The sequence below is a fragment of the Rhinatrema bivittatum genome, chromosome 1 (assembly GCF_901001135.1).
Source record: "Rhinatrema bivittatum chromosome 1, aRhiBiv1.1, whole genome shotgun sequence".
Lineage (NCBI taxonomy): Eukaryota > Metazoa > Chordata > Amphibia > Gymnophiona > Rhinatrematidae > Rhinatrema > Rhinatrema bivittatum.
The window spans coordinates 344097860-344124233 of record NC_042615.1 but is presented as its reverse complement, the minus strand read 5'-3'; the positions used below and the strand labels follow the sequence as shown (position 1 = coordinate 344124233).

Sequence of the window (26374 nt, the reverse complement as noted above, 5' to 3'; positions counted from 1 at the left end):
CGAGATTGAAAATATCGTCCGATATTTTCAGTCAGATAAATGATTTACATCCCTATTGCCAAGCAGCCCATAGCCCGGGATAGATTCATTCCCCCATGCTGGTAGCAGTGACGTACCTAAAGTATGTTGCACCTGGAGTGGATACTTCCTTTGGCACTCCCTTCCCCCACAGCAACCCCTGGTTTACTCTCTCTCTGGCTCCTCTGGATCCTCTTACTTGAAACTAGTAAAATCATACTAATAAGAACATTTCCAACGAGCTGATGAATAGAAGCTCATACAAAATTTTAAATTTTTTCTATACAGCAGTAAAATATTCCAAAATGGCAGACAAATCAGACGCTCAATAATTAAAACTAATACGGATGGAAAAATTCCCCACTCTCCATACCTGAAATCTTTTGATTTCCAGCCATCTTGAACTTGTCTTGGATTAGTGGTCAACACAAAATTTCTTCACACACACGCAATGCAGGCGGAATCCCATTCGCGCACACACACATGCACACACACAACCCAGGAGGAGAGAGATGGATGTTTGTGGGGGAAGTAGAGAAGCCCTATATATAGAAGCCCTCCCTTATCAAAACAGCACCAATTGCTAGCACTAAATCCTATCATTGAAAAGGCAACACAACAAATATTACACCAGGCCGTAAAACACCAATGTACCTCCTATCAGGAAAACAGAATAAGCCAGACTGCTATAGATCCCTACACAGAAACTACATGATAGCAGAATACCTCACTTCTGTCACATATGTGGAACACACACAGACCCTCACCAGATACACAATAAAGAGACCACAAAGTATAAACAAAAAATATACAAACAAAAATTGAACCGGAGACCACCACATGCCAGACCCCGTTATGCAGTGCTATAACAGAAAAACTGAATCACCATTCCTCATAAAACAAAAAGTCATGCTCATACATGCTGTCTCACACACACACACACACACACTCAAATCATACAGGCTCTGTCTCTCCCTCTCTCTCACACACACACACATGCTCTCTCATACACATACACTCTCACTCTTTTAAATATGCTCTCTCACGCACAACTCACATGCTTTATTTTATACACAGTCTCATTGTCTCACACCACCTACACTTTCACGTTCTCTCATATGCCCTCTCTCTTATTTGCTTTATTACTCACATACAGTCTCTGACTCACATCAGGCTCTCCCTCTCTTCTTTTATTGTTGACAGAAGCCGTGAGGTTCTGTTTCACTTTTCGGCTGCTAGTGGGATAGGTTATACTAGGGATGACCTTAGAGGGGTGGGGGGCCCAGGGTGAATCAGCCAGAAAGGGGCTCCCTACCCATGACTGAAATACAAGAGAGGTTCCCTTTCTTAAGATTGAGATTATATTCTGCACTCTCCCTAAATGCTCCTTAATGCCTTTTCCCCTTCTCCCAAGTCAACTCATGCAGGATCCCCCATGACCCCCCCCCTCAAATAATCTCTCAGGAGTCTATGCCCCCCCACCAAAATGTGCCACAAAGTCCTTTCCCTTCCAACCAAGATTCTATCAACAAGCACTCTCCCCTCCTCCCAGGCATCAAGACCCCAGGAAACACTTCCTCCTCACTCTAACCCTTCCAGGCACCTTGTGGATGGTGACAGTCCTCTCTTCCCATCTACCACTGATTCCTCTGCACCGTGCGAGAAGATGCAAATAAATAGTACTGCCCCCTTCCTCTGTGCCAGCAGATGCATGCTGATGACGCATCCTGCTGGCGTATAGTAGATGCTGCTTGAGGCTGTTGGAGTCCTTCCTGCAGCGCAAGGAGATGTCTGCTAGGGGATCGCTAAAGCGTGGATTCCAGCCCAATTGCCCCAGTTTACCATTCCTTCACAATGTTCCCTGTAAAGATTAGGTTGCTTATGAGCAAAAACCTTTGCTCATAAGCAAACATTTTAGGTGTCATTACCCTGTGAACACTACTTTTTTTGATGCAAAAAGCCTATCAATTTGATGCTCACAGCAACCTAGTCCTTAGAGGAAACATTGGTAGCAGCATGCACATAAACTTTCTCACTTACACACACACACACACACACACACACACACACACCAACATACTTACATATTCACTCTCATATTCTTTCTCATGCATACATGCTCATTCTCACAAGCACACAGACACACACACTCTCATGCCTCTCATCATTTCCTAGACTCTCTTGCACATGCACACTCACTCAGTTCTCCTCCTCTTCCGCACACTCACTCATCTCAGTAACTGCAAATCCTTCACTGCCAAATGCTTTGAGAACACAAACCCTTGCAAAACAAAAAATAAATAAGATACCTAGCGCATTGCCATACCATACCATAACATACGAGCACTATCTCAGGATTCAAACAGCAGCAGCCTTATCTCTGACAAGGCAGCAATGCAAATATTATAGTTGCCCTAGACCACTAATACACCACCTTCTGGGGTTACCAGAACAAGCCATACTGCTACAAAGCCCTACAGAAAAACTACAAGCCAGCAGAAATACTGCATCTCAGTTACACATGCAGAACACAGACAGACCCTTACCTAATACAGAATAAGGGACTACAAATTAGAAACAGAAACATGCAGACAAAAATAAAATGGAAAACCCAAAAGAACAAAATACAGATATGTAATGCACATTCCCTAAGATAACACATGCCAATCACTAAAAATTCAAAACGTTTTTTTTGTTATCTTCACTGTCTGATCTTATTTTTCTAATTGGTTAGTCTCAGGCATTTTTTTTCCCCATGTTCTCTTTCTTGGTCTTTTCCCAATTCCTTTTACAGGGTTTCTTTTTTTTCTTTCTGTTTCTTCTCTCTCCACCTGTCTTCTTCCCTTCCTCCCTCAAACACACACTGAGGCTCTCATTCTCACACGGTGTCTCTCTCTCACACACACACTAAGGATCTTATTCTCCATGCTGTCTGTCCCACATACACACTCAGGCCCTCATTCTCACACTCTGTCTTTCTCCCACATGCTGTCTCACACATACAACTCTCACTTTCATATGCTGTCTCTCTCTCTCTTTCATAAATGCACACTGGCTCTCACTTTCACATGCTGTCTCTCTCACAATCTCTCTCACACAAACACACATGCTGTCACACATACAAACAGAGGCTCTCACATGCTGTCATAGTACAAAAAGCAGAAGACAGAGCTCTATATAGAGTGACATTCTTCTGTCAGCTGTTTATCAGCTTAGTATTTGATCTAGAACCCAGAAATTCAGAATCAAATCCATCCCTTAGGAAAGCACATAGAGCCCAGGAAAGAATGCAGATGGCTGGAATAGTTAAAAATGTTAAGTAAAAGCAACAATGACTTCCTGTTTGTTGCAAGCCAACATGAGATGTCACAGGATTTTATCTTTAAATAAGCTTTTGCTACAAAAATGTTTGTTCAGAACTTCAGTTCTTTAGGTATGTGAAAACAATTTATTTGAACTGATGCGTTCCCTGTTTACTTGTCTCATGTTTTCCCTTTCTCTTGCCTATTGTTAAAACTTAAATAAGATGCACATCATTGAGCTGGTGCTAGATTGAATTGGTGATGGGGTAAGCTTACTTTCTCCAAGCTCATCTTGGAAGTATGACCTCCCTTTTTCATTTCTAGGTCAGCGTGAACAGTGAGCACACACAGCATACCGCATTGATCAATTTCGATTTAACTTCTTTATAAGCAGCAAAGTCATCATATTCCTAATATCATCGCAATTTTTATGCCATATAAATATTGCAAGTCTTCATTCATCCAAAGTGGCAGCAAATCTGGCTTTATCCTACGGATCACCGGTGTTTAAAAGTTTACATTGAAATAAGAAAAGGAATAAAATGGCGATGCCTTACCGCCTCTACCTCTGAAGGGTCATACCAGACATTAATGTATGAATGCTGTAAGGCTTCGTCCACCGATATCCGCTTTGCTGGGTCAATCACTAACATCTTTGACAAAAGATCCCTGGCTTGACTGGCTAGAACAAGGAAAGCAGAAAAAATATTGGTAGGCAGCTTTTTAAATTAATATCATTAAAGGGGTAGAGAAGTCACCATGACCCGTTTTCAAAGAGGACTTTCCCCCTTTCTGTTCCTATGGAAGAAAATCTTTATAGAATACAGACCCTATTCAAGTTAACCAGTTAGTAAGGTCCAAGACAAACGAATCAACCAGTAAGACTTTATTCTTACGCATGCAGTTTAAATCTAGAAGAAATCCATTTCTACTGATATCTATATCAAATAGGTTTAAAAATGTGACATGCACAATTTTTATGCATACCAAAGCACTTCTTTTTTTTTTTAAACTGAAAATTAAAACTGAATACTGTATTCTATACAAGAGTACAATACATAATCACTTAATAAATTATCCGATTGAACCAGTACTGCCAATCAGATGGGGCTCAATTCATTCCAGCTTGAGACTTAGAAAGTTTTATAGTTAAAATGCATTCACTGTATTGAGCAAATAAAAATAGTCATATCCTATGCATATACATGTAAACATTTCAGAAAAGGGTGATAAAAGTAGTTCTTTATTGGAAATATACATAGGATGATGGTAGTAGGATGTGCTTCCATTTTGTGAATGTTGCCATAATAGATGCTGCCCTTTTTAAGTTGGCTTGCCAGGACACTGTTGTGCCTACGCCGCACGCTATACAAATGCTGGAGTCACGTGCTGCTGTGTTTATTCTACTGCTGATACGGATGATGGCAGCACCACTATTCAGGCATAACAGTTTACTAAAAATATAATCATTGGCCCTGAAATTTCTACAATGCCATTTTTGTAAGTTGCGTATAAAACATTTGTTGCATGATGAAGTTGCAGATACGAAAAGCTGAAAAGATCATACAACAAATGTTTTATAAGCAACTTACAAAAACGGCATTATAGAAATTTCAGAACCAATGATTATATTTTTCTTAAACTGTTATGATTAAATAATCTGAATAAAGTTGGAAATCATCTATGTATATGAAGGTCCTTAAGGATTCTTAATACTGGTACATGGTAGGCATCATAGTGAGAATTCAAGGAGACATCTCATTGTAAGTGTTATGTTTATTGCAACATAGGAACATAGTAAATGATAGCAGATAAAGACCAAAACGGTCCAACCAGCCTGCTCAGCACAGGGGTAACCAGCACCAAACTGCAGTAGTAACTGCAGTTTGGTGCTGGTTACCCCTGTGCCTTTTGTTAAGGGTATAGGACTATATAGGAGAATTTGTTATAAAATTACCCAGGAATTGATTACATGTAAGCCAATTTTGCACACACTTTTATTTGCACAAGAAAGAGGCATTCTAGGGGGCAGAGTTGGGATTTTAAAAAGTTGGCTCATAATTTCACACACTTAAGTTATGCCCTGCAAATAGCAGGTGTAACTTTCCATGGGTGCGTTTGTGCATGAACTCTTGCCTAATTATCAGAGCTAACTTAACGGATAAGTTTGCTTTGAAAACTGGTGTAACTTATATGCATAGTTACCGTATACTTTACCCGCTATGTTATAATGTTATCCCCCTTATATTAAATTAACAATTCTCGGAAATTCAAGGCTATATAGGCAGAAAACGTCTCAGGTGTATAAATCTGCAAAAACTGTGGCAGCAAACAGTGAAAATTAGATGTATCTATATTCGTGAAAACATCTGTGAAAAAATGCCTCGGGGGAAATAATCTTCTCATAATATTTTTTTGGGGCCCTACACTTTTCTTCTTTTCCTTTGGCCTTCCAACTGTATTGGAACCAGGGCTGGGAAATGGTGAGAGAAGCCTTTATTTGATAACCACCCAGGGATTCCCCCCCCCCCTAATTTAAATGCCCTCCTAGCTCACGTAGCCCATTCTTTGTAACGACACTTCTCAGCTGGAGGCCTTGAACCAGGGAGCTCTCCAGATTCCTGCAATCGTGGGCCCTGATTCTGGCCACTAGGTGTAGCTGTATTTGTATTAACTGGGTTTCTCTTCCCACAAGGCCTCTGAATGCTGCCCCCAGTCCTCAGCATCCCCAGCCCTGACTGATTAAGGGAACAGAAGACTTGAATCTGGATATGAGCCGAGGGCCTCCGTAGGGCAGCGCACAACAGCACCAACAATGAGCCACCGGTCTGGCCCCCTTTTTTGCCATAATTGTATAAGACTTTTTGTTTTACAAAACATGTAAAAAAGACAATTTCTCTCCAGGGGAACATATATATGAAGAATTTAATGAAGGAGAGGAAAACAAGACTGGGAAAGAGGAAAGAAAGACAGAAGGGAAAAGAAAGAGAAATGTGGCAAAAGGGACTCTTCATTGAAGTAGCGACTAGTGGATATCCAGTGAAATTACCCCAAGGCTCCTATTCATTTCCCCTCCTCCCCAGAAGATTCCATCACCATGTCCTGTGCATATCCACACCCTGCCCCTCTCCCCAGGTCTGGCTCTAGCTCAAACCCAGCATCTTTATTCTTCCCACCTCTTCTCACTCAAACCAAACACTGATAGCCATCTCCCCACTCCCGAAACCCAAACCCAGCATTCTCATCCCTCCAACCCCCTCTACCCCAAATTCAGCACTCTTACCTCTCTTCTCCCTTTCCTACCCCTCTAGATGTCAGCAGTCACATTCCTCCTTCCTCTGCCCCTCACCCAACTGGAGCCCATTACCATGGTCATCCTGGGGGGAGAGGAGAGCGAATAGGGACAATCACCCCAGGTCCTGCGCCACCAAAATAGTTTTACTCAATACTATAATTTACTTTCACCTTAGGGACATAGTCAACCACAGCAGCATTCTGGGGGCCTATTGTGGTTTGTCCCAGGCCCCATGTCCCTTTGCGATCAGCCCTGCACAGCATTCTCATTCCTCCTCCTGCTTCCCCATTCCAGCACTCTCATCCCTCATCCCTCATCCCTCCCCCCCACCCCCGTTCAACCCCATCAGTTTCATCCCACCTCCCTCCCCAATTTCTGAAGTCTCATCCTCTCCCCCACTTGGTTCACACCAGTTGTCTCATCCATTCCATCCAATCTGAACCCAGCCCTCTCATCCCTCCTCCTCCCCTCCCTGTTCAACCCCAACAGTCTGATCCAGCAGTCATTCCTTCTCCCCCATCCCCCACTTGATCAGAACCCTGAAATCTCAGCTCTCTTCCCTCTCTCCCTCCCCACTCAACCCCAGAAGCCTCATCCTTCCTTCCCCTCCCCCTGATCCACTCTAGCAGTCTCATCCTTCTTTCCCCTTCTCCCACGAGACCTGAACCTAGCACTATCATCCTTTCTGCTCCTTCCTTTCACATGCTGGACCCAGACCACGTGTGCCATGGAATGACAGCCCCCTCAACCCAGACGCTGGCAGTGGAACTAGGTGCCAAACTTGTAAAGTATTCCCAGGAATCTACGTCTAGAGAAATAACTTTCAAGCTAGACACTTACACTCCTCATAGGCCTGCGAGGTGTGAATGCACACTGGCACGTGCATGTACACCCCACCTGTCCCGAACAGACAAACACCATTTACTCACTAACGGCTGGATTTTAAATCCCGGCGCACGTAAATCCCAGGGTTTACGGGCGTGGCTGGGCCTTATGTGCGCCGGGCCAATTTTCAAACAGGCCCGGCCACGAGCGTAAAACCCAGTACGCAAGTAAATGCCGGGGCCTGAAAAGGGGGCGGAGAGGGGGGCAGAGAGGGGTAGTCGGGAGTGTGGGTGTGGGGTTGGAGGCACCGGTACAGTGGCCATTTGTCACTGTGCTGGGGGAGCATACGCCAGCAGTCAGCTGGCGCGAGTAAGTTGCTTCTGCTCCGGAGGAGCAGCAACTTCAAAAACAAAAAAACACCTGAAGGTAGGAAACATTTAGGGGGTGGGGAGGAGAGGGGAAGGGGAAGGGAGGTAGGGTAGGTGGTAGGGAAGTTCCCTCCCAGTCCACTCCTTAATTGGAGAAGACAGGGAGGGAACTAGGGAAGGATGACGATGTGTCGCTGCTAAACTGTGCCCCCACTTACGGGCGCCACCACCGATTTTATAACATGCGTGCACTGGCGTGCGCATATTATAAAATTGTGCGTCCATGTGTGTGCGCTGGGTATGCGCACGTATTTTTTTTAAAAGCTACCCCTAAGCGCATTAAACATATATTTTTAACATGTTTGAACTTCTTAAAACCTTCTGAAATGCTGCAGAACCAATGCATTTGAAACTTTCCACATTTGGTGTGGAAATTATCCAGTTAACGTCTAAGATGAACATCTGTACACATTTTGAGTATTTGCAAAAAACCTGGAAAATGAACATTTTTCCATTTGCATATTCATAGGTGGAAAAATCAACATCAGGATCTAGTCTGCAGGTTCAGTGGAATATACTTGCATTTTTAAATGTAAGCTGATATTTTACTGGAACAAACACAAAATTCATCACACAATCAGCTCTTACCAAAGTCCTACAAAAATAGAATTATTTGAACAACATCAGGTACATCAACCCAGTCTCCAATATGGTCCTTGAGTTTATCTCTTCCTGATTAAAATTCAAGACTTCTGATCCAAAGTGGTTTTTGCTGTTCATTTCAGCCACAGCAAGTATTTTATTTTCTCTATTATTAATTTGTTCCATAAAATCGATTTTTATCCTTGAAAAAGCAATAGAGATTTTTGTTTTATGCCGCTATTTGTATAGATGTGTTTTTCTTTGTTGATTTTTTTTCTTTTCTTTGGAATGTAATAGGAATGCCATGATAGTACATTTAGATACATAGAATAAAGCAGAAAATTGTTATAGTTGATACCTTTTATTTGGACTAACAGTACATTTGTGTATAGTTTTCAAGAATTATACTGTCTTCATCAGGTCAGCAAAAAATGATGATGCTTAGATAGATAATTCAAGATAAAATTTCATAGCCATGGACGTGCATAATCTGGTTATGCATGCATTTTTATGTAAATTAGGGGGATGTGTTCCGGGGATAAGGGGTGCCAGCATTAGAACTTATATGCATATATTTTGATTGTAAAAAGTATGCACATAAATTAACCTACACAAATTATAGCCTCTGAAGAGCAGGTGTAACTTTGTGTAAATTAATCTGTGCATGTACCCGATCAATCTGCAAATTTTCAAAGTAACTTATGTGCATAAGTTCACTTTTAAAATGTAGGTTTAAGAGTGTGCATAACAGTAACAGGTAGGAATGTGCAGAAGGAAAAAATTTGTTTCATTTCGTTTTTCATTTCGCCAGGACCCAAATACATTTCATTAGTTTCATAGGGGGAAAAACCTAGTTTCATTAGTTTTTGGATTCCCATTAAAGTCAATGGGAGAAGTATTTGCAACCTATTTTTAGCTGCAGAATTGGGGTTTTCTTATCAATTCTGATGAAATTTCTGGGGAGCAGTCATCAGAATGAGAAACGAGCTCCAAGGTACCTAGACTGTGGCAAAGTGGCACCAAAGTGGCATGAATAGCCTAAGGCACTGTAAAGGGGCAAAGGGGTACCAGAAGTGGCAAGAGTGCTTTAACAGAGGCACAAAGCAGCAGCGAGAGTGTCAAAAACACAACACAGCTTCAAAAGAGAGCACTGATAACTGAGCGTGTGGTAATTAGGCATGCTGTTTGTGGCAGATTGTCTCAAGTCAGTGTGTGTCCAAGGAAATTGTCTCACAGACAATGCAGGCATCTCACGGTTTAAACCGCAGGACACCGTGGTGCCAGCAGGTTCAAAGCATGACACCCCCAGCCCCAAGCAGCAGAACAGGAGGATTGGCCTGAGGCAATGTACAATCACTGGCCTCCTCCTTTTTTTTTTTTTTTTCACTCAGGCGTTTCCCCCTGCAGACTAAGGATAGGAACTGGCAGCGTGAGCCTTTATTCACAACTACCCAGGGATTTTTCTCCATGTTTATATCCTCTCCAGATTTATGTTAAGTCCATCCATTGTAGTTTCAGTTCTAAGATGGTTCCTTCAGAAACCTGTACTCACAGGCCCTAAATCCAAGCACTAGGTGTTGCAATTGCACAATGAGTATGATTTCCTCTCTTCCCCTCCACCAGGGGCTTTGAACCCTGCCTCTGCAGCATCCCTAGTCCATGGGGATTTGAACTCAGGTCTCTTCACATGACAGTGTGCGGCTACCACTGGCAGTGAGTTGGCTCCCACTCTCTTCCTTAACATTCCAAGTTTGGATTGGCCTTGGATGGGGAAGGGGAGAGATGTGTGGGCTACTGTCACCATTTCTGCTCTGACCAAGCCCCCATGCTTTCCTGTAATTCCACAGCAAGATCCAGATTCTGGGACCCTTGCCTTGGATGCAAAATTGCAAGAGATCGGGGGTCCTGAGTACTGTGTTACAACATCAAAATAGAAGTTTATATTATAAAACCAGAAGTTTGAAAAACACAGAATTAAATACACCCCCCCCCCCCCCGCCACAAGAAAAACAATGTGCACAGTCACCTATGTATTACAGAAGAATTACTTTTTTTTAGCTTCCCATACGAAATAATATGACAAATAACAAGATGTCCATGGAGCCCTGAAGATGTCAACTCGCTTTCAATTATCGATATGCAAGCTTACAAAAACTATCAAATTGTATTTTTTGATGAAATATAGCATAACTTGAAGGACTGATTCCAAGCATTAACCCTTCATATCCTCCACATTTTAAAACCGAATGTGAAAGAAATCAATATTGGAACTAATAACACTGTAGAGGTTGATTTATGACCAACAACACTGAAATGGAAGTTAATTTGTATTCCTATAGACCAGGCACCTCATCATAAAACCAATAGCAATACCATTACAGAAATCAATTTCTCCATAACATTAAATAATAGTTGACATGCAAATCATGCTAAAAAAAATTGTTTTTGCAGTTATACCACTCTTGAAGCCAATTTGTGTAATAATGCTGAAAGAGAAACTGCCTTTTGCTATTAAGATGCAGTGGTAGAGATATGTGGTTAGCTGGGCAGTGTGAGGTACATGAAAATTATATGCTAACTTAAGTTCAAATGACTTGAAAGATAGAATCAAATGCTAATACCTTCAACTTTTTCACCATAAGGGGAAAAAATGCAATGTTGTCTTTCTCTTCCTGCCTTAGCTATAAAAATGAAAATGAAAACCTGGCACGTTGGCTCAGGTTGCTGCACAGTGCACTGTGGTGTGGATGATCTGGGTTTGGTGCTTCCATCCATCTGGGGCAGTGAGGCCTGGGCCTAACACATGGGTCTTTGCTCAGGCAAGAAGAATGAGGGAGAGTAGAAGCCCCTGTTGACCAACAAGTGGCTCTGAGTGAGGGTCTCAGATGAGGTAGACCTCTGAACAGCGAGGATTCCTGGATCTGTCTGGGCATATTGGGAAGCTGAGTTCAAAGGAGAGGGCCATTCAGAGAAAATGACATACTGAATATCTTCTTGCAAGAGAGAGAATATTACCTCATATTAGGACCTTCCATGGTTTCCACAGCAAATTCTCTCCAATTCATTGCAAAATCTACAATTTTTTAGAATTTATTTGGAAATAGTTTAAAAAATATTTTAGAAAATGTTGAGTTATGGCTGTTGTGGCAACCATGGTAAATTGTTGGACTGAGAAGAGCTGCTGAAGAAAGAGCTAAAACACCAAAACCAGAGTTATAAGAGGCAGCTCAGTAAAGATGTTAGCATTAGATTTCTTGTTGGAGCAGAGATAAATAATAGACATGATGGGAGTGTTGCTGTGCAATAGGGATGTGCACAGCCAAAAAATTCATTTATGTTTTTGTTTTTAATTTTTTTAAGGTTTTATGTTTTGGGGTTTTTTTTGTTTTTTTGTTCAGATTCATTTTTGGCAAATAGTGTACACAGTTTGCAAACTATATACACTATTTGCTAGGGGTGTGCATTCGTTTGCAACGTATGGTAATCCGCAACGTTTAATACAACGAATCTTCACCGAATTATTTGGCTGTCTAAAGGAGCGAATTTAAACAAAACCCCCACCCTCCTGATCCCCCCCCCCCCCCCAAGACTTGTCAAAACACCCTGGTGGTCCAGCGGGGGTCCGGGAGCCATCTACTGCACTCACACCGTCGGCTGCCAGTATTCAAAATGGTGCTGATATCCTTTGACCTTACTATGTCACAGGGGCTACTGGTGCCATTGGTCAGCCCCTGTCACATGGTAGAAGCAATGGACGGCTGGCGCCATCTTTTATGAAGAATGGATGTGTTTCTGTTTTCCCATTGTTGCGCTGCATCCAGAGTCTAGTGTCATGGTTTCCAGTTCAGATTTTGTCTGCACATTTTTAATTTTAACCTTATGTACTCTTTATTCTGTTTTTAGTGAGGTGTTGTCTGTGTTCTGTGATCAAACTTGAGGTATTCTGTTAGCAAGTAGTTTCTGTGTGGGGTTCTATAGCAGCTGGACTTGTTCTGTTTTCTAATAGGAGGTGTATTATTGGTGTTTTAGAGCCTGGTATAATATTTATAGTGTTGCCTATTCATAGGAAGGGTAGCTACTACTTAAGTGCTGGTACTTAGTGCTGTTTTGGTATGGGAGGTTTACTATATTCTAATTGTAATTCACTTTACTCCTGGCTTTGGGTACCAAGCCTACACATAATACGCATTATAATAGGTCTAATACCATATAGATTCCAAGTGAATTTTTGCCTTTCAGCAGGGTTTTCTAGTTGACATACAATATGTATATTATCTTTAAATGCGCTGTGTGATACTTTTATCTCAGAAAACTATACTTTGAATATTCTTTTTCATGTAAAATCTATTATTATAAATGCATAGTTTTTACTTGTGTGTTTGGGCTGGGAGGGGAGGTCGGGGTCGGGGTCGGTGCCATGGCTGGGGCTGGCAGGGGGGGGAGGGGGTGCAAGGCAAATGGTTCACCTAAGGGCACCTAATACTCTTGCTCTGGCCCTGTATATTCTTTGCTGAATTAACATAAAAGAGAGAGGTTTCTGCGGATCCAGAGGAATATGCAGAGGAGGGGCGACTTACAGCCATCCAGAGGAGAAGGAGAGAAGGGAGAAAGGAGTTGGGATGGACCCCTACAGGGCCCATGAATATCTACTGGAGATTTGGAACAGAGAAGTAACAATAGTAATGCTCTGATACTAAAAAGGGACAAGATGAGGACACCTGTGAGGAAACTTAAGGAGAAAAAGTACATGAAGAGGTAGGAGATAAATGATTTTGCATTTAAACATACATCTATAAATGGATTTCACTTTTAATACTTCACCAACATTGGGAAGGAAGTATAAAGCTTGCCCTATGTCAATAGGATGGGAGGAACATCAGATGAAAGACTGAGAAATTGCAAATTTATTTAAAGCATTTGTAACATCGAAAAGTGAACTGAACCACCGTAAAGAACATTTTCATCATTTCACACTATGTCAGTAAAAATATTGTTGGAAACCAAAGTCAGCATCCAGTGTGCTTTTTGCTGCGAAGTGATGTTGGCACTTATCGGTGCTGTATACAAAACATTGAACTGGGACTTAATTGAATGCAATGCAAGGGCCTTGAAATTTATCTCCCCCCAAATCAGGGAACCCTGCAGTTTGAGATATTTTCACATTATGAGAAGTTTGCCACCTGAAGCTGTGATCTGAGATATGGCCTCTGGTACCACTATCCGGGTACAACCAGCCCAGAAGTTACACAGATAAGAAGTTTGAACTTACTCTTAGCTTTTGGGGTATAATAGCCTGTGATTGCTCTGAATTATATCCATGCAAACCTTTCGTCAATAATTTCTGTTGTGCTACTTTAGAAATTGTGAAAGTACATCTAACCATCTAAATCACTATCATAATTATATTAATCAATTATATTTTAATGGATAAAACTGTATAAAATCTCTAATTTTAGATAAACTTAGTGAATCCTTTTCTGGTTAAAACAAACTCTGATCAACAAGTTAGAGTAATTAATACATTTATAAATACTGCAATGTGTACTGTTGGAGGTTCTAATAATTACTCTATATTTGTACTGCAGTCATTCCAGACCTCACCGGCCATATTCAAATCCCATCTTTTTGTGGTTGATTTTTAAATCCTGGCACTCCCTAATCATAGCATTTTCATTTTAACCATGCTTACCATAACAAATACATTTCTAGAAGCCTCTTATTTGTCATGTTTATGTGCCTTACCTAAACTGTAAGCTCCAACAAGCAGGGACTACATCTTTATGTGTAGCTGTGCAGTGCTGTTTATGTCTAATAGTACTATAGACATCTAACAGTGGACCCTTGGACCGAGCTGGGGATGAAGAAACCCTGCAAGCCCCAACGTCAGCAGGCAGATCCGCATGAGGCAAAGGCCCAACTGGAGCTTTGCCTTTACCAGCTCACATTTCCCATGGGTTGAGCCTTTGTGGCTTCTGCTGATGGTAGTGAGATCCATCAGGGGGTCGCTGGATCAGAGTGGAGTCAGGCAAATCCAGAAGCAGGCAGAGGACAGTGGCAGGCAGCGTTCAAGAATATCCAGGAGGCATGCTCCTTTGTGCACCCCTTCGTGCACACTGAAGAACCAGATTCTATATGACTGATGCACTCATTGATGTTTAAGGTATCAGAGTTTTTCTTCAACCTAATTAGTCATCATACGTTCTATCATCTACTATTCATACCTGAATCTGACTCAATTCTAGCAGCTTTTTATGGAGCAGAACACATTCGAGATAATGATTCCCATAATATCTGGTCAAGGGAGATTCAGCCCCTTGTAAACAAACAGGATCCAATACTAGACAATGTTGCCGCCGCTTAATTGAAAATAAGCTGAAAACATTGTTACTAGCTGTATCAACACTCTCATTGATATCCTTGAACACTCAAGCCATAAAGAAAAAAATACCAGTTGTTTATGATTTAATTGAATCTAATCAGCTGGACTGCTTTGCTGCCACAGAAATTTGGCTTCTAGAAACAGATATAGTGCTTCTCAAGCAATTATGTCCACCTGGTTATAGTGCCTTCTCTCAACCAATACCAAACAGGAGAGGTGGGGAGGAGCTCCTTGTGATCATTAAAGATGAATTTACACCGAAACAGTTAAAAATTGATCTGATCACACCTTAAGAATAACTAGTTGTATTTTCCACTATTGCCAATTTTTGTGCTGTCTACTGTGTTACGCATCCCGTCTGTGGTAGGCCCGCGTCCAGGCCTACTCACCCCGGGAACCCAGCTGCCAGTCTCAGATCACCCTCTTCTGCCGCTTCCGATACCTCTGCGGGTCCTCCCTGCGCCTGGCGGGCCTCCCCGCATGGGCAGCAGAGAGACACTGCCGTCCTGCCTCCTCTGGGCCCTGGCTTAAGCGCACTCAACTCCTGTCCTTTTAAAGGGGCCATGGCGGGAAAATAGCCCGCGGCCCTGGATGATGACATCACTGGGCCTTAGTATTTAAGGCAGGGCCCAGCCACTTGTTCCCTGCCTCGGCAACAGGTCTCCACGATTGCTCGTGTTCTCGTTGCCCATCGTTCCTGGTTCCTGCTCCTGACTCCGATCCTGGTTCCTGTTCGCTCCTTGGTTTCCTCCTTGTTCGCTTGGACTGATCCTCTGGCTTAGACCCCTGCTTCGTTGACTACGCTTGGACTGATCCTCTGGCTTTGACCCTTGCTCTGCTTCCTGGTACCTCGCTTGCTCAGCCGCCTGCCCCAACTCCAGCTTGCCTTGATCTTGTCTACGGTATCCCTCGGACTTGGCCTTTCAGGCTTCGGCCTACCTCTACCTGGACGCCTCCTGTCTTCCCCTGTTACTGTTAGCATCCGGGTCTCTAGATCCCTGCCTCATCTGGACCGACCCCAGTCCTCTGATACCTCCACTGGTCCCTGGCGAACCCTTGCTTGTCATATACTGGGAGTCATTACACGGAGGCCCACCTAAGACCAGCCAGCCTTGGTACCCAAGGGCTCAACCTGCGGGGAACGAGGGCTGGCATTGGTGAAGCTCCAGTTGGCCTCCGTCTCCTAGTCTACTCCGCCTCCGGACAGTGGGGACATGTAGGGCTTGCCCTAAGGGTAACGTCAACCCCACCTTGGGCCAAGGGTTCACCACCAGCACAACATACTGCTCGGGCCTGCTTAATCAGAATATCTTCCGATTGATTGAAACGCTAAACCCTCTAAAAATGGACATAAAATCCACAATTGTTCTAGATGATTATAGCCAACACATTGATGCATACCTGCATCCAGCCTCTGCAGAAGTTCTCTAAGAAACAATGAGTGAGCTAGGATGGGAACAATTCATTAATAAGCGAACACACAATCATGGCCATGCACAATCTTCTTTTTAGTAACCCTGGATTTCTTTCTCAAACTCCACCATCACTGAAAATCACAAAAATCCCGTGGTCTGATCATAGACTCATTTCAAGCCAATGTTATGTAAAGCCTACCAATCCAGTGGAGTGCATATCACCACAATCCCTTATGGGGAGAGGACACTGTGATTCAGACAAACTTCAGGCACAACTGTTACTCAAATTAGTTCATTTTTTACCATCTGACAGAGAAGAAGCAGTTAACTCATGGAATGAGATTATAATAACAACTATAGATGAGCTAGCCACCACCAAAAAATTTTTTATTAATCGCACCAAAATAGCCCCTGGTTCAAACCAGAATTAAAAGAGATGAAACAAAGGCTACGTTACCTAGAGCAGTGTTGGCAGAAAAATCAAATCCCCGAAAGAAGAGCGGCTTACCACACTTATCTTTAAAATACTCCCATCCACCTGGACAAAATGGTCAGACAGATGATGAAATGCTAAGAGAAATCAGGAAAGCTAACCAATTTGGCAGTGCAGTAATAATGGGAGATTTCAATTACCCCAATATTGATTGGGTAAATGTAACATCAGGACTTGCTAGAGACAAAGTTCCTGGATGAAATAAACGACTGTTTCATGGAGCAATTGGTTCAGAAACCAATGAGAGAGGGAGCTATTTTAGATTTAATTCTTAGTGGAACGCAGGATTTGGTGAGAAAGGTAACGGTGGTGGGACCACTTGGCAATAGTGATCATATCATGATCAAATTTAAACTAATAACTGGAAGGGGACAATAAGTAAATCCACAGCTCTAACACTAAGTTTTCAAAAGGGAAACTTTGATAAAATGAGGAAAATAGAAAAAAACTGAAAGGTGCAGCTGCAAAGGTTAAAAGTGTACAACAGGCGTGGACATTGTTTAAAAATACAATCCTAGAGGCACAGTCCAGAGTATTCCACTCATTAAGATAGGTGGAAGGAAGGCAAATCAATTATCGTCATGGTTAAAAGGTGAGGTGAAAGAGGCTATTTTAGCCAAAAAAAATCCTTCAAAAATTGGAAGAAGGATCCACCTGAAGAAAACAGGAAAAGGCTTAAGCATTGTCAAGTTAAGTGCCTCGATTGAAATGCTATGTTCTTCTGTAATGCACAATTAAAGAAACAGTAGAATTCATTATACCATGAACATTGCTTATTGCAGCAGTTACTACCCCTACTACCCCTAACTAATCAAGCTAGGTATTTCACTTGGATGCAGCTCCATCACTGCTCTCTACATTAATGGTGGGGGTGGAAGGGAAATAGAACCAAGAGTTAAGAGAAAATGATAAGTATGAGAGAAAAAAATGTGTGAAGCTTGCTGGGCAGACTGGATGGGCCATTTGGTCTTCTTCTGCCGTCATTTCTATGTTTCTATGTTTCTATGGTCTGTCCATTAAGGGCCTGATTCATCCAGTTTTTACCCATAGAAACAGAATGGGAGAAAAGCTGCAGTCAGCCAGGCCCTATTGTTGTTCCAGACAGAAATCCTGTTCTTCCTCTTTAATAACTTAGGTGCCAGGAACTTGAAGCACTCGCCATTTTCTTTCACAAACTATAATCATGAGTGCTGGGGATCAGAAGCTCTTATGACTAAAGAAAGGAGGGGGGAAAAAACAGATTTATCTGGAATGCCTTAATTAGACGCATGCTGAGACAGAGAATAAACTCCTTGCTGGACAGAAATAAGGCAGTGATTATTTTTTAGCTGAGAAATTATATCGCAGTATGGATGGAGAATAAAAAAAAAGAGTCAAAGAAAGGGAAGAGGAGAGAGAAAGTGCTACAAGGTTAAAATATTTGCTCTTGGTCTCACAACAATGAGTAACTTAAGAAAATGAGTCATGTGTGATCCTTCCTCCATTTACTAGTTTTACACTGCCAGCCCTTTGCTTCTGGTTGTAACTACACCACTTGCACAATAGGTGCCATCCAAGCGCTTGAATGAATCTGTGTTATGATTCTAATACTCAAACACATTTCTTCAGAATTACAAAAAAAAAAATTATGTTATGTTATACCTGGCTATATTTTGTACCTTTATTCTCCTTGTTTTCCAACTGTTATGTATTCCTTCCCCTTTAAAAAAGCAGCACTCAGCATGCACTAATTGAATCTACTAGGAAATTTGAAGAGCTCCTCCATATCTGCTGCTCCTCCAGTGACTTATAAGTTGGTCAGCAGCAGCACTAACAGATCTTATTTACATGGCACTTATATATCATTCTGAGTCTACTTAAAAAGCAAAACATTACTTATACATACCGAATGCCCATAGCCTCATGCCGCTGGAGAAACCACATAATTAGCTTGTTGCAGCAGCATTGCCAATCTGCTTTCCCATCTCCTAATTCAATGAAAAAGCTCCAGGATGCCTTCCTTCAGTAGCAGCTCTCTCTCTCTCTCTCTCTCTCTCTGCTCCTGCTCCAGCCCCTTCACTCCCTTCCTTAACAGACTGAATGGAATAGGAAGGGGGGAGGTTGAGACTGTAGCAGATGACAGAAGAGGCACTGTGCTCCTATATCTAGAAACTTATCTTTTGTTTCTCCCTCTGTCCCACCTGCTTTTCCTGTCCTGAAGGGAACAGGAAGTAGGGATGTGCATAAGAAAAAAATTAATTTCTTTTCATCCATTTGTTTCATGAGGATCCCAATTAGTTTCTTTAGTTTCAAATTGAAATATATATATATATATATATATATTTTTTTTTTTTTTTTTGTTTATTCGTTTGACTTTTTTTTTTTTTGTTTGCCATTAAAGTAAATGGGGGAATAATTGTGGCCTATTTTGGGCTCCAGAACTGGGGTTTTCTCATCAGTTCTTATGGAACTTGTGGGAAGAAAACATCAGAAGGAGGAAAGAATTCCAGGATGCCTAGACTATGGCAATGGCATCAAAAGTGACATGAATAGCCTAAGGCTCCATAAAGGGTCAAAGGGTTACCAGCATTGGCAGGAGTTCTCCAAGGCATCATCACAGAAGTAAAGAATAAAGCTAGTGTGGGAAAAACACCCCAAGATTCAAAAAGAGGACCTCAGCAACAGTGGCATGAACCCTGGGTAGCAGCATGAGGAAGCAAACTGGCGCTCAAAGTGGTATCAGAATCCTAAGGCACCAAGAAAAGAAAGCAAAGCAGAAAAGGTGGCAGAAAAAACACCGAGGCACCAATAAAGGGTCAAAGCAGCATAAAGAGTGGCATCAAATGACAAAGCACCATGAGAGGTGCAAAGCAGGTCCCCAGAGTGGTAGGAGCTCCTCAAGGTGTAAGGTCTGAGGTCTGGCATCAAGGCAGAGTGGCAGAAAGAAGTCCAAGGTATAAGGTCTGGGCATGGCAGCAAGACTGAATGGCACAAAGGCCCCAAAGTGTAGCATGAGGGGTATGGCAACAAGGCAGAGTGGCATGGAAGATGCCATTTGTTCTGCTGACGTACATCTTCCAATTGGCAGATTCAGCATAAGAAAATGGACATAAGTTTTTTTTTTTATATTCCCTACTTGAACTTGATCTAGTTGCTAGAGGATGGTATTTAGATGTTCTTGTGAAATGGGATTGCCAAATGATACTTTTACTACACTCTGAACATGTAAATTGTTTCTCTAAAATGTGTGTTTTGGTTTTCTGGTAAGTTGTGAAGGTTGCTTCATTTAGAAATTTTTTACCATATTCTGCAGCTAAACTCTGGCCCACTTCCAATTTTGCATGAGTTTTCTCTGCCCTGCTGATATGCTTACCATAGTCAAAACATGTAAATGGTTTCTGTATTGAGTGTGGTTCGGTTTTCTGGTAAGTAATGAAGGTTGCTTCATTTAGAAGGCTTTTCCCATATTCTGTAAGTGAACTCTAGCTGGTTCCATTTCCTGATTTTCTAGTTTTGCATGAGTTCTATCTACCTAATACTTTTATCACACTCAAAACAAGGACATTGTTTCTCTCCTGCATATTTTCTGTTCTGCCTGTATTTCTTCCTTCAGACTGAAGGCTTTTGTTGACAAACCACCACAGTGTAATCAACCAATAAACAAGGTGGGAGAACCAGATTGGGACTGTGGAGAGGTTGAAGAAAAAGAACCTTAGAAGAGGTGTGGTGATACTAGAAACCTATAGTATTTTTTCACATTTTTGTTCTAGGGACAAAACTACCCAGTATAACAAACCAAGAAGAAAGCTAGTGTGGGAAGAACACCCCATGGCTCCAAAAGAGGGTACCAACAATGGTTTCCTACTATGGTAGCTAGCCATGAGACAGCAAGTTTCCTATGTTGGAATTAGGGGCATAACAGGCAGGCAGAGAGTTAACAGTCAGACTCCTGTGATGGTATATTTGGGGCATGGCAGGCACTGGCAGGCAGAGTGGCTGCAAGGCCTCTAAGATATTTCCATTCATCTTGCCACTCACATGGAAAATCTATAAACCAAGCAGAGGGAGACCGCATTTTAAAAATACCAGTTTTTCCATTAACTGAGGCACCAATCTTGAGCAATAAGAGCTCACAAAGACACATTCACTGGGAACACAAGTGGATAGGCAAGAAAGATGGCATTGTGCCAATTTGGCTAGTACTGGCCATATGGTGGACTTGTGTGATAAGCTCTCCTTTGCCTAGGTGGGTCAAGAGTCTTTCTTCTTGCCAGCTGCTTTTGCTCTGGCCTATTCCAGGAAAGATATGTTTTTTGTGGGCAATGGGGCTCTGGCATTTTGTGGTGAGGGAAGAACTGTTAGCTGTCTGGATGCTGCTCCTGCCTGCACTACTCTCTGAAGTGCCACTGTTTCTTTCTGTGCTACTTCCCTCTTCTGCCCATGCCTCTGGCGCTCCTCCTGACAGACAATGGAGACAATGGGACAATGGAGACAATGGGACTCCAGAGCAAGATTCTCTTTCACCACAGCGATCAAATAGTGCAGCAAGCATATACACATTGGGGTAGATTTTAAGACCTGCACGTGGGTGTGCATGTTATAAAATTGGGGGTTGGCAAGTGCAATGGGTGCACGATTGCGCACCTTCCGTGCGCCGAGCCCGTGCTGAGCCGTGCTGCCTTCCCCATTCCCTACCCCCCACCCCACCTTCCCTTCCCTTCCTTCCCCCGCCCTTTCCCCCCTACCTTTTTCTTCTTTTTTTTTTTATTTCAAAACTTACTTCAGCCCTGGGGCTGAAGTAAGTTGCGCGCACCAGCCCCAACTGCCAGCGCGCAATCCACGGCACAGCGGCAAATGGCCGCTGTGCCAGGAGCCTCTAACACTGCCCCCTCCCTGCCCCTTTTTGCAAGCCCCGGGACTTACACATGTCCTGGGGCTTTACATGCGTCGCCGGGCCTTTTGAAAATAGGCCCGAAGCGCATAACCTTTTGAAAATCTGCCCCATTGTTTTCAGTCACAGGTTTCGGCCTCCCTTGCACCTGCTGCTGCAAGGATTCCACAAACTGCAACACCTCTGCTTTCATTCTCAAGTCCTGAAGGAAGCCCACCAACTTTTCCTCCAGACAATTTACCATAGGGATAATATTACCCAAAGTGGTGCTTCTAGATCTCATGCCTTCCACGGCCTCCTTCAAGGGCTTCAGGGTTTCCACCACCTGCTTCATGACTGCCCAATCAAGATACCCCAGGAGGCAATTTACACCTATCCCTGTTTCCTGAAACAGAATCTGAAGGGTTGTCTGCTGATCCACTAAACTCTCCAGAATCAAGTATGTGGAATTCCAGTGTGTGCCAGTATCCAAAAACTAACATTGTTTAGACATCCCCTATTCATCCTATTATCAGAGAGAAGCTGCCCTGCCTTTGCACTTCTATGGAATTGCCCTGCTATTTTTCTGCACTTCTCTAAAAGCTTCTGCCAAGAATTCATTCTCATGGTCCTTGGATTCCAGCCCCAGGACATCCTTCACTACCAGGTGCAGAGTGTATGCAAAACAGTTGATCTCTGAAAGCTCTCATTGTATATTGCCTTTACTATATATGTAATCACACAAAAAAAGCCCAATATAGAGCAAAAAGGAAAAATTCTAAATATAATAGAACACGTATTGCCAAATAATAAAGATTTTTAGAAAATGTATATTATAAACTTATGCAGGACCATCATAGCAACCTTTTTCATCTCTTAGAACATGAACTAGGCTCCATGAATAAACTAACAGGGTTTCATTTAATCATCGGTCCCTACTTTTTTAAAAATGCTTTTCCAAATTTTTAAATAACACCATAAAGTGAAAAAATGAAGAAATCAATTACTTACCATTTTTTTTGAACATTGTAGTCTTGTCAAGCCCTTCTAAGTGACAAAAAAGGGTGGTATGATGGTCCCATATAAGTTTAGAATATACTTTTTCTAAAAATCTTTATTATTTGGCATTATGTGTTCTTTTATATTTACTATATATGTGCCATTATCTTTGACAAAAAAACTTGCATTTAAATTCCTCACTCTCCTGTCCAGCTACCAACCCTCCAGCATACCTCTTATTGTTGATAGAATATTGACTGAGATATGGGGCTCATCCATTGACTGGGTGAGCAGCAAAGCCTACCTGCACCCTGATGTTCTGTCCGCACTAGCAGCCCGATGCATACCAAGCGCGAAAAAACGTGCGTCCAAACTGGGCGCATGTTTTTTCAATGCATGCACATCCCCTTTTCCTGGGCACCCTATGCATACGCAAACGAGTTGCTGGGCTAAAAAGGACATGCTAGGAATAAATCGTGCATCCCTAGTGCATCCATGGCATCGTGCGTCTAGGAGATGTGGCAAATGGACACTCAATTAACAAGAGTCCATTTTCCTAACCCGCACAGAGCCCCAGGTTAGGAAAAAGGACACTCATAAATTGAGCGTCTGTTTCCTAACCTGACCACCGTCAAGATTTTTTTGCTGTATTTTTTTTTTTCATGCAATATTTTTGGCTTTTTTGGGGTGGCTTGGAGCCCTTGAAAACTTAACACCAGCTCCGGGCTGGTGTTAAGTTTTGAATGTTAAAATGTGTGCATCAGGCACATGGTGATTTTTTTGCATTAGGGGTAATAGCTAATAGCCTCATCTACATGGCATTTACATGTGATGAGCGCTATTAGCTATGTGCTGGTTGGGACACACCATTTGGACATGCTAATCCCATTATTGCATGTGGAGTTATTGTAGCACATCCAAAACGCACATTCAACCTCCGTGGCAATCTGTGCACTAGGTTCAGCGCACTATATCACAACGGTCTATACAGCGGCTGCCTGCCCTTGCTTCTGCTAGGTCCTACCAGTATGCCATCAGGGAGAGATAACAGCATGTAGCATTCATGGAGGTCCAGATGTTGCTGGTGAAATGCACGCTACTCCCCTCAGCTTTAGTCAGCAGCACTTGGATGCAAATGTTGCACTGGTTGTATATGTTGGGGAAGACCTTCCTACTAAAGGTGGTCCTGGAGGGGACATGTAATTTGGCACAACCACCTGCAACAGACACTTAAAGCCCACATTCTCCACAATCTAAAACACAGAGCTACTGCCTGCCTTTCTCTTCTGACTGGCACAGACAGACTAAAATGGGAAGCAGCCAAAAGTTGTTTGGGAAAAGTTGAAAACTAAGAACTCTGAGACAGCTCAAAACAGCATCCTCCCAAAACAATGTCCACACTTTGTACAGTATATCTCAGACATGCTCGGTCTTCAAGATCAGCGTCACTGGATCCAGAGAGCAGCAATAGAAATTAGATTAGAAAAATGTTTCACTTCAATATATTGCATCTGTTGTCTCCTTGATAATATGTTCTACCCAGGTCTGACAAGGCAGTGAGTTCATGCATGACTCACTAGGAAGGATTGCCTGTGGCTGGCTACTATACATTACTAACAATTCCTAACTTTATTATATCTGTTGTTCTCCCATTGAATTCTATGGGTCAAAGACTTTAATGGCCCATAAAAATGAATGGGGGATAAAACAAATGGAATGAATAGGATTTATTTAATTTGGGGACTCCTCCATTCATTTCGGGGAAACCTCAAAAGAAACAAATGGGGTCCCATTCATTTCAGGATGCCCATTCATTTTTAATGAATACACATGCCTAACAGAAGGGGAGAGGTGAAATACAGGGAGAAAGCAGTCAGAAGGGTTTGATCAGTCAAAGATCTCTTAAATCACACCAAAGATGATTTTGATGTAATTCTTGGATGGAGTGATGTCCCTTTAGAAGAATTTCATCTTTATAGAAAGGTTCTTGCACCTGCATATGTGGTCAATCATACAGCATCTATAAAGACCTGGGTTTGACTTTGGAAGTCTGCAGCTACTGGTGGAGATGGCATTCATTTAAATTCTTAAAAGCCTTGATGACTGGCTTTTCTGCTGACAAATTTCAAACTTGTGTCAATTCAACCTCCTTTTATATCTATACTGAGTCCAATACATGTGCTCGTATATCTTTCTATGTAATTAACAGCATGACAAACTGTTGATACTGAGACATGTTTAGCATACTGAAGCTAATATACTTGGAAAGACAAAGACGTTCTCAACAAAAATATATAAAGGATGGTTGCACTATTTCAATTCAAGACAACAGTGACATTTCACAGTTAAAAGTTTGCAACATATGTCTTAACTTGATATATTGTTGATTTTTGTACGTTACATTTTTTATTTGCATCTAGTTTAAATATTGTTTAATAACAAACATGAATAGTTTTCAATAAAAATGTACTTTTTTGCATAGAGGCGTGAATCTTTATGCAAAATTATGAAAATTTGCCACACAGTTGCTGCAGAATCTTAAAAAAAATCTACTCCAGGAAACCGGGGGGCGCTGCACATACCTTTGAGTTTGTTATGTTCTGAGTCAGCTGGAAAGAGGGAATCTGGGAAGAGCTTAGGGAAAGTGAGACCAGCATATTTGGGTCGATTTTCAACATAGTTCCGTACTGTGGGTTGTAGTTTCTTCATGAACTCAGGGCAGGGAGTTCCCAGTTGCTCGATCACCTTGTTCCACTGGTCAATATCTGAACAGAGAGTCAGTTAAGGAAAGACTACACACCATCTCTTCATTTTTTTTTTCTATGTTCTTACTTGGTTTTTTTTCTCTTTGAGTAAGTCTAGCATTCAATTTCAGAGGTTATTCTATACATGGAGACATTTTATAGATAAGAAAAAATATATATTTAAGGCAGATCTAAACTGTTTTATAAATGTAGCATAAATCTTCCCATTCACTTATTACAGGGTTTTTTTTCTTGCCTTTTCATTCACTTTATCATTTCTTCAAAATTATGGTAAGAGAATTTTCTTCATTGCGTATCAGCTCATATAGCATTTTCCCACATGAGTAAGACATTTTGAGATTTCACAGGATATCGTATTCTATAGAATGATGAAGTAAAATTGAATATGATTTGTTAGCAGCATCCAATTATGTGTCAAACTCTTTTACTGCACAGTCAATGCATCATAAGTCATAGTGGAAAAGCAAGCAACACTCAGCAGTGAGATTTTGCAAATCATATACATATTTCACTGTCCTACATAGCTGTACTTAAGTTTTAGCTAAGACAATTGTTTACTCTGTAAAAAAAAAATACAATATTTTCTTTCAGTTGTAAAATCTATCTAGTTATCTTTTCTCATGGAGCATTTTACACATTAAAGAATTCTTATGTTATGTTATATTTATATTCCACTTCCTTTAACAGTCCATCCCAAATTGGTTCACAAAAGTGATACATCAAGAAATACCTCATAAAAGTCATGTATCATATAAATAATACATCAAGGATTTTGATACAATTCTCAACTTTCAACCTCAAACTGCACTTGGGGCAACAGTTGTTGTTATTGAATTAATGCCTAGCCCATCATATGGTACTTGCCTATTATATTGTATATCTCACTGAGTCCCACTGCATTCAGACAGAAAAACAAAGCAATTTATGCTCTACCAGTGTGACTGTGAAAACAGAAAATATTGATGTTGCATCTATACCAGGTAGCTCTGGCAAATTTCAGTGTATGTGTGGCTGAGCAGCACAA

General features: G+C 41.8%; 1 protein-coding gene across 5 annotated transcripts in view; it reads right to left on the bottom strand.

Annotated features, from left to right (window-relative positions):
• MAPK10 (mitogen-activated protein kinase 10) overlaps positions 1–26374 on the bottom strand; it is a 475339-nt gene that overhangs the window by 30009 nt on the left and 418956 nt on the right. For all 5 annotated transcript variants that reach the window (XM_029599243.1, XM_029599225.1, XM_029599259.1 and 2 more), the window contains exons 9-10: positions 25168–25350; positions 3878–4002 (exon numbers count right to left, since the gene is read on the bottom strand). In XM_029599243.1, the coding sequence (XP_029455103.1) occupies positions 3878–4002; positions 25168–25350 (308 nt within the window). The remainder of the gene's footprint in view (positions 1–3877; positions 4003–25167; positions 25351–26374) is intronic.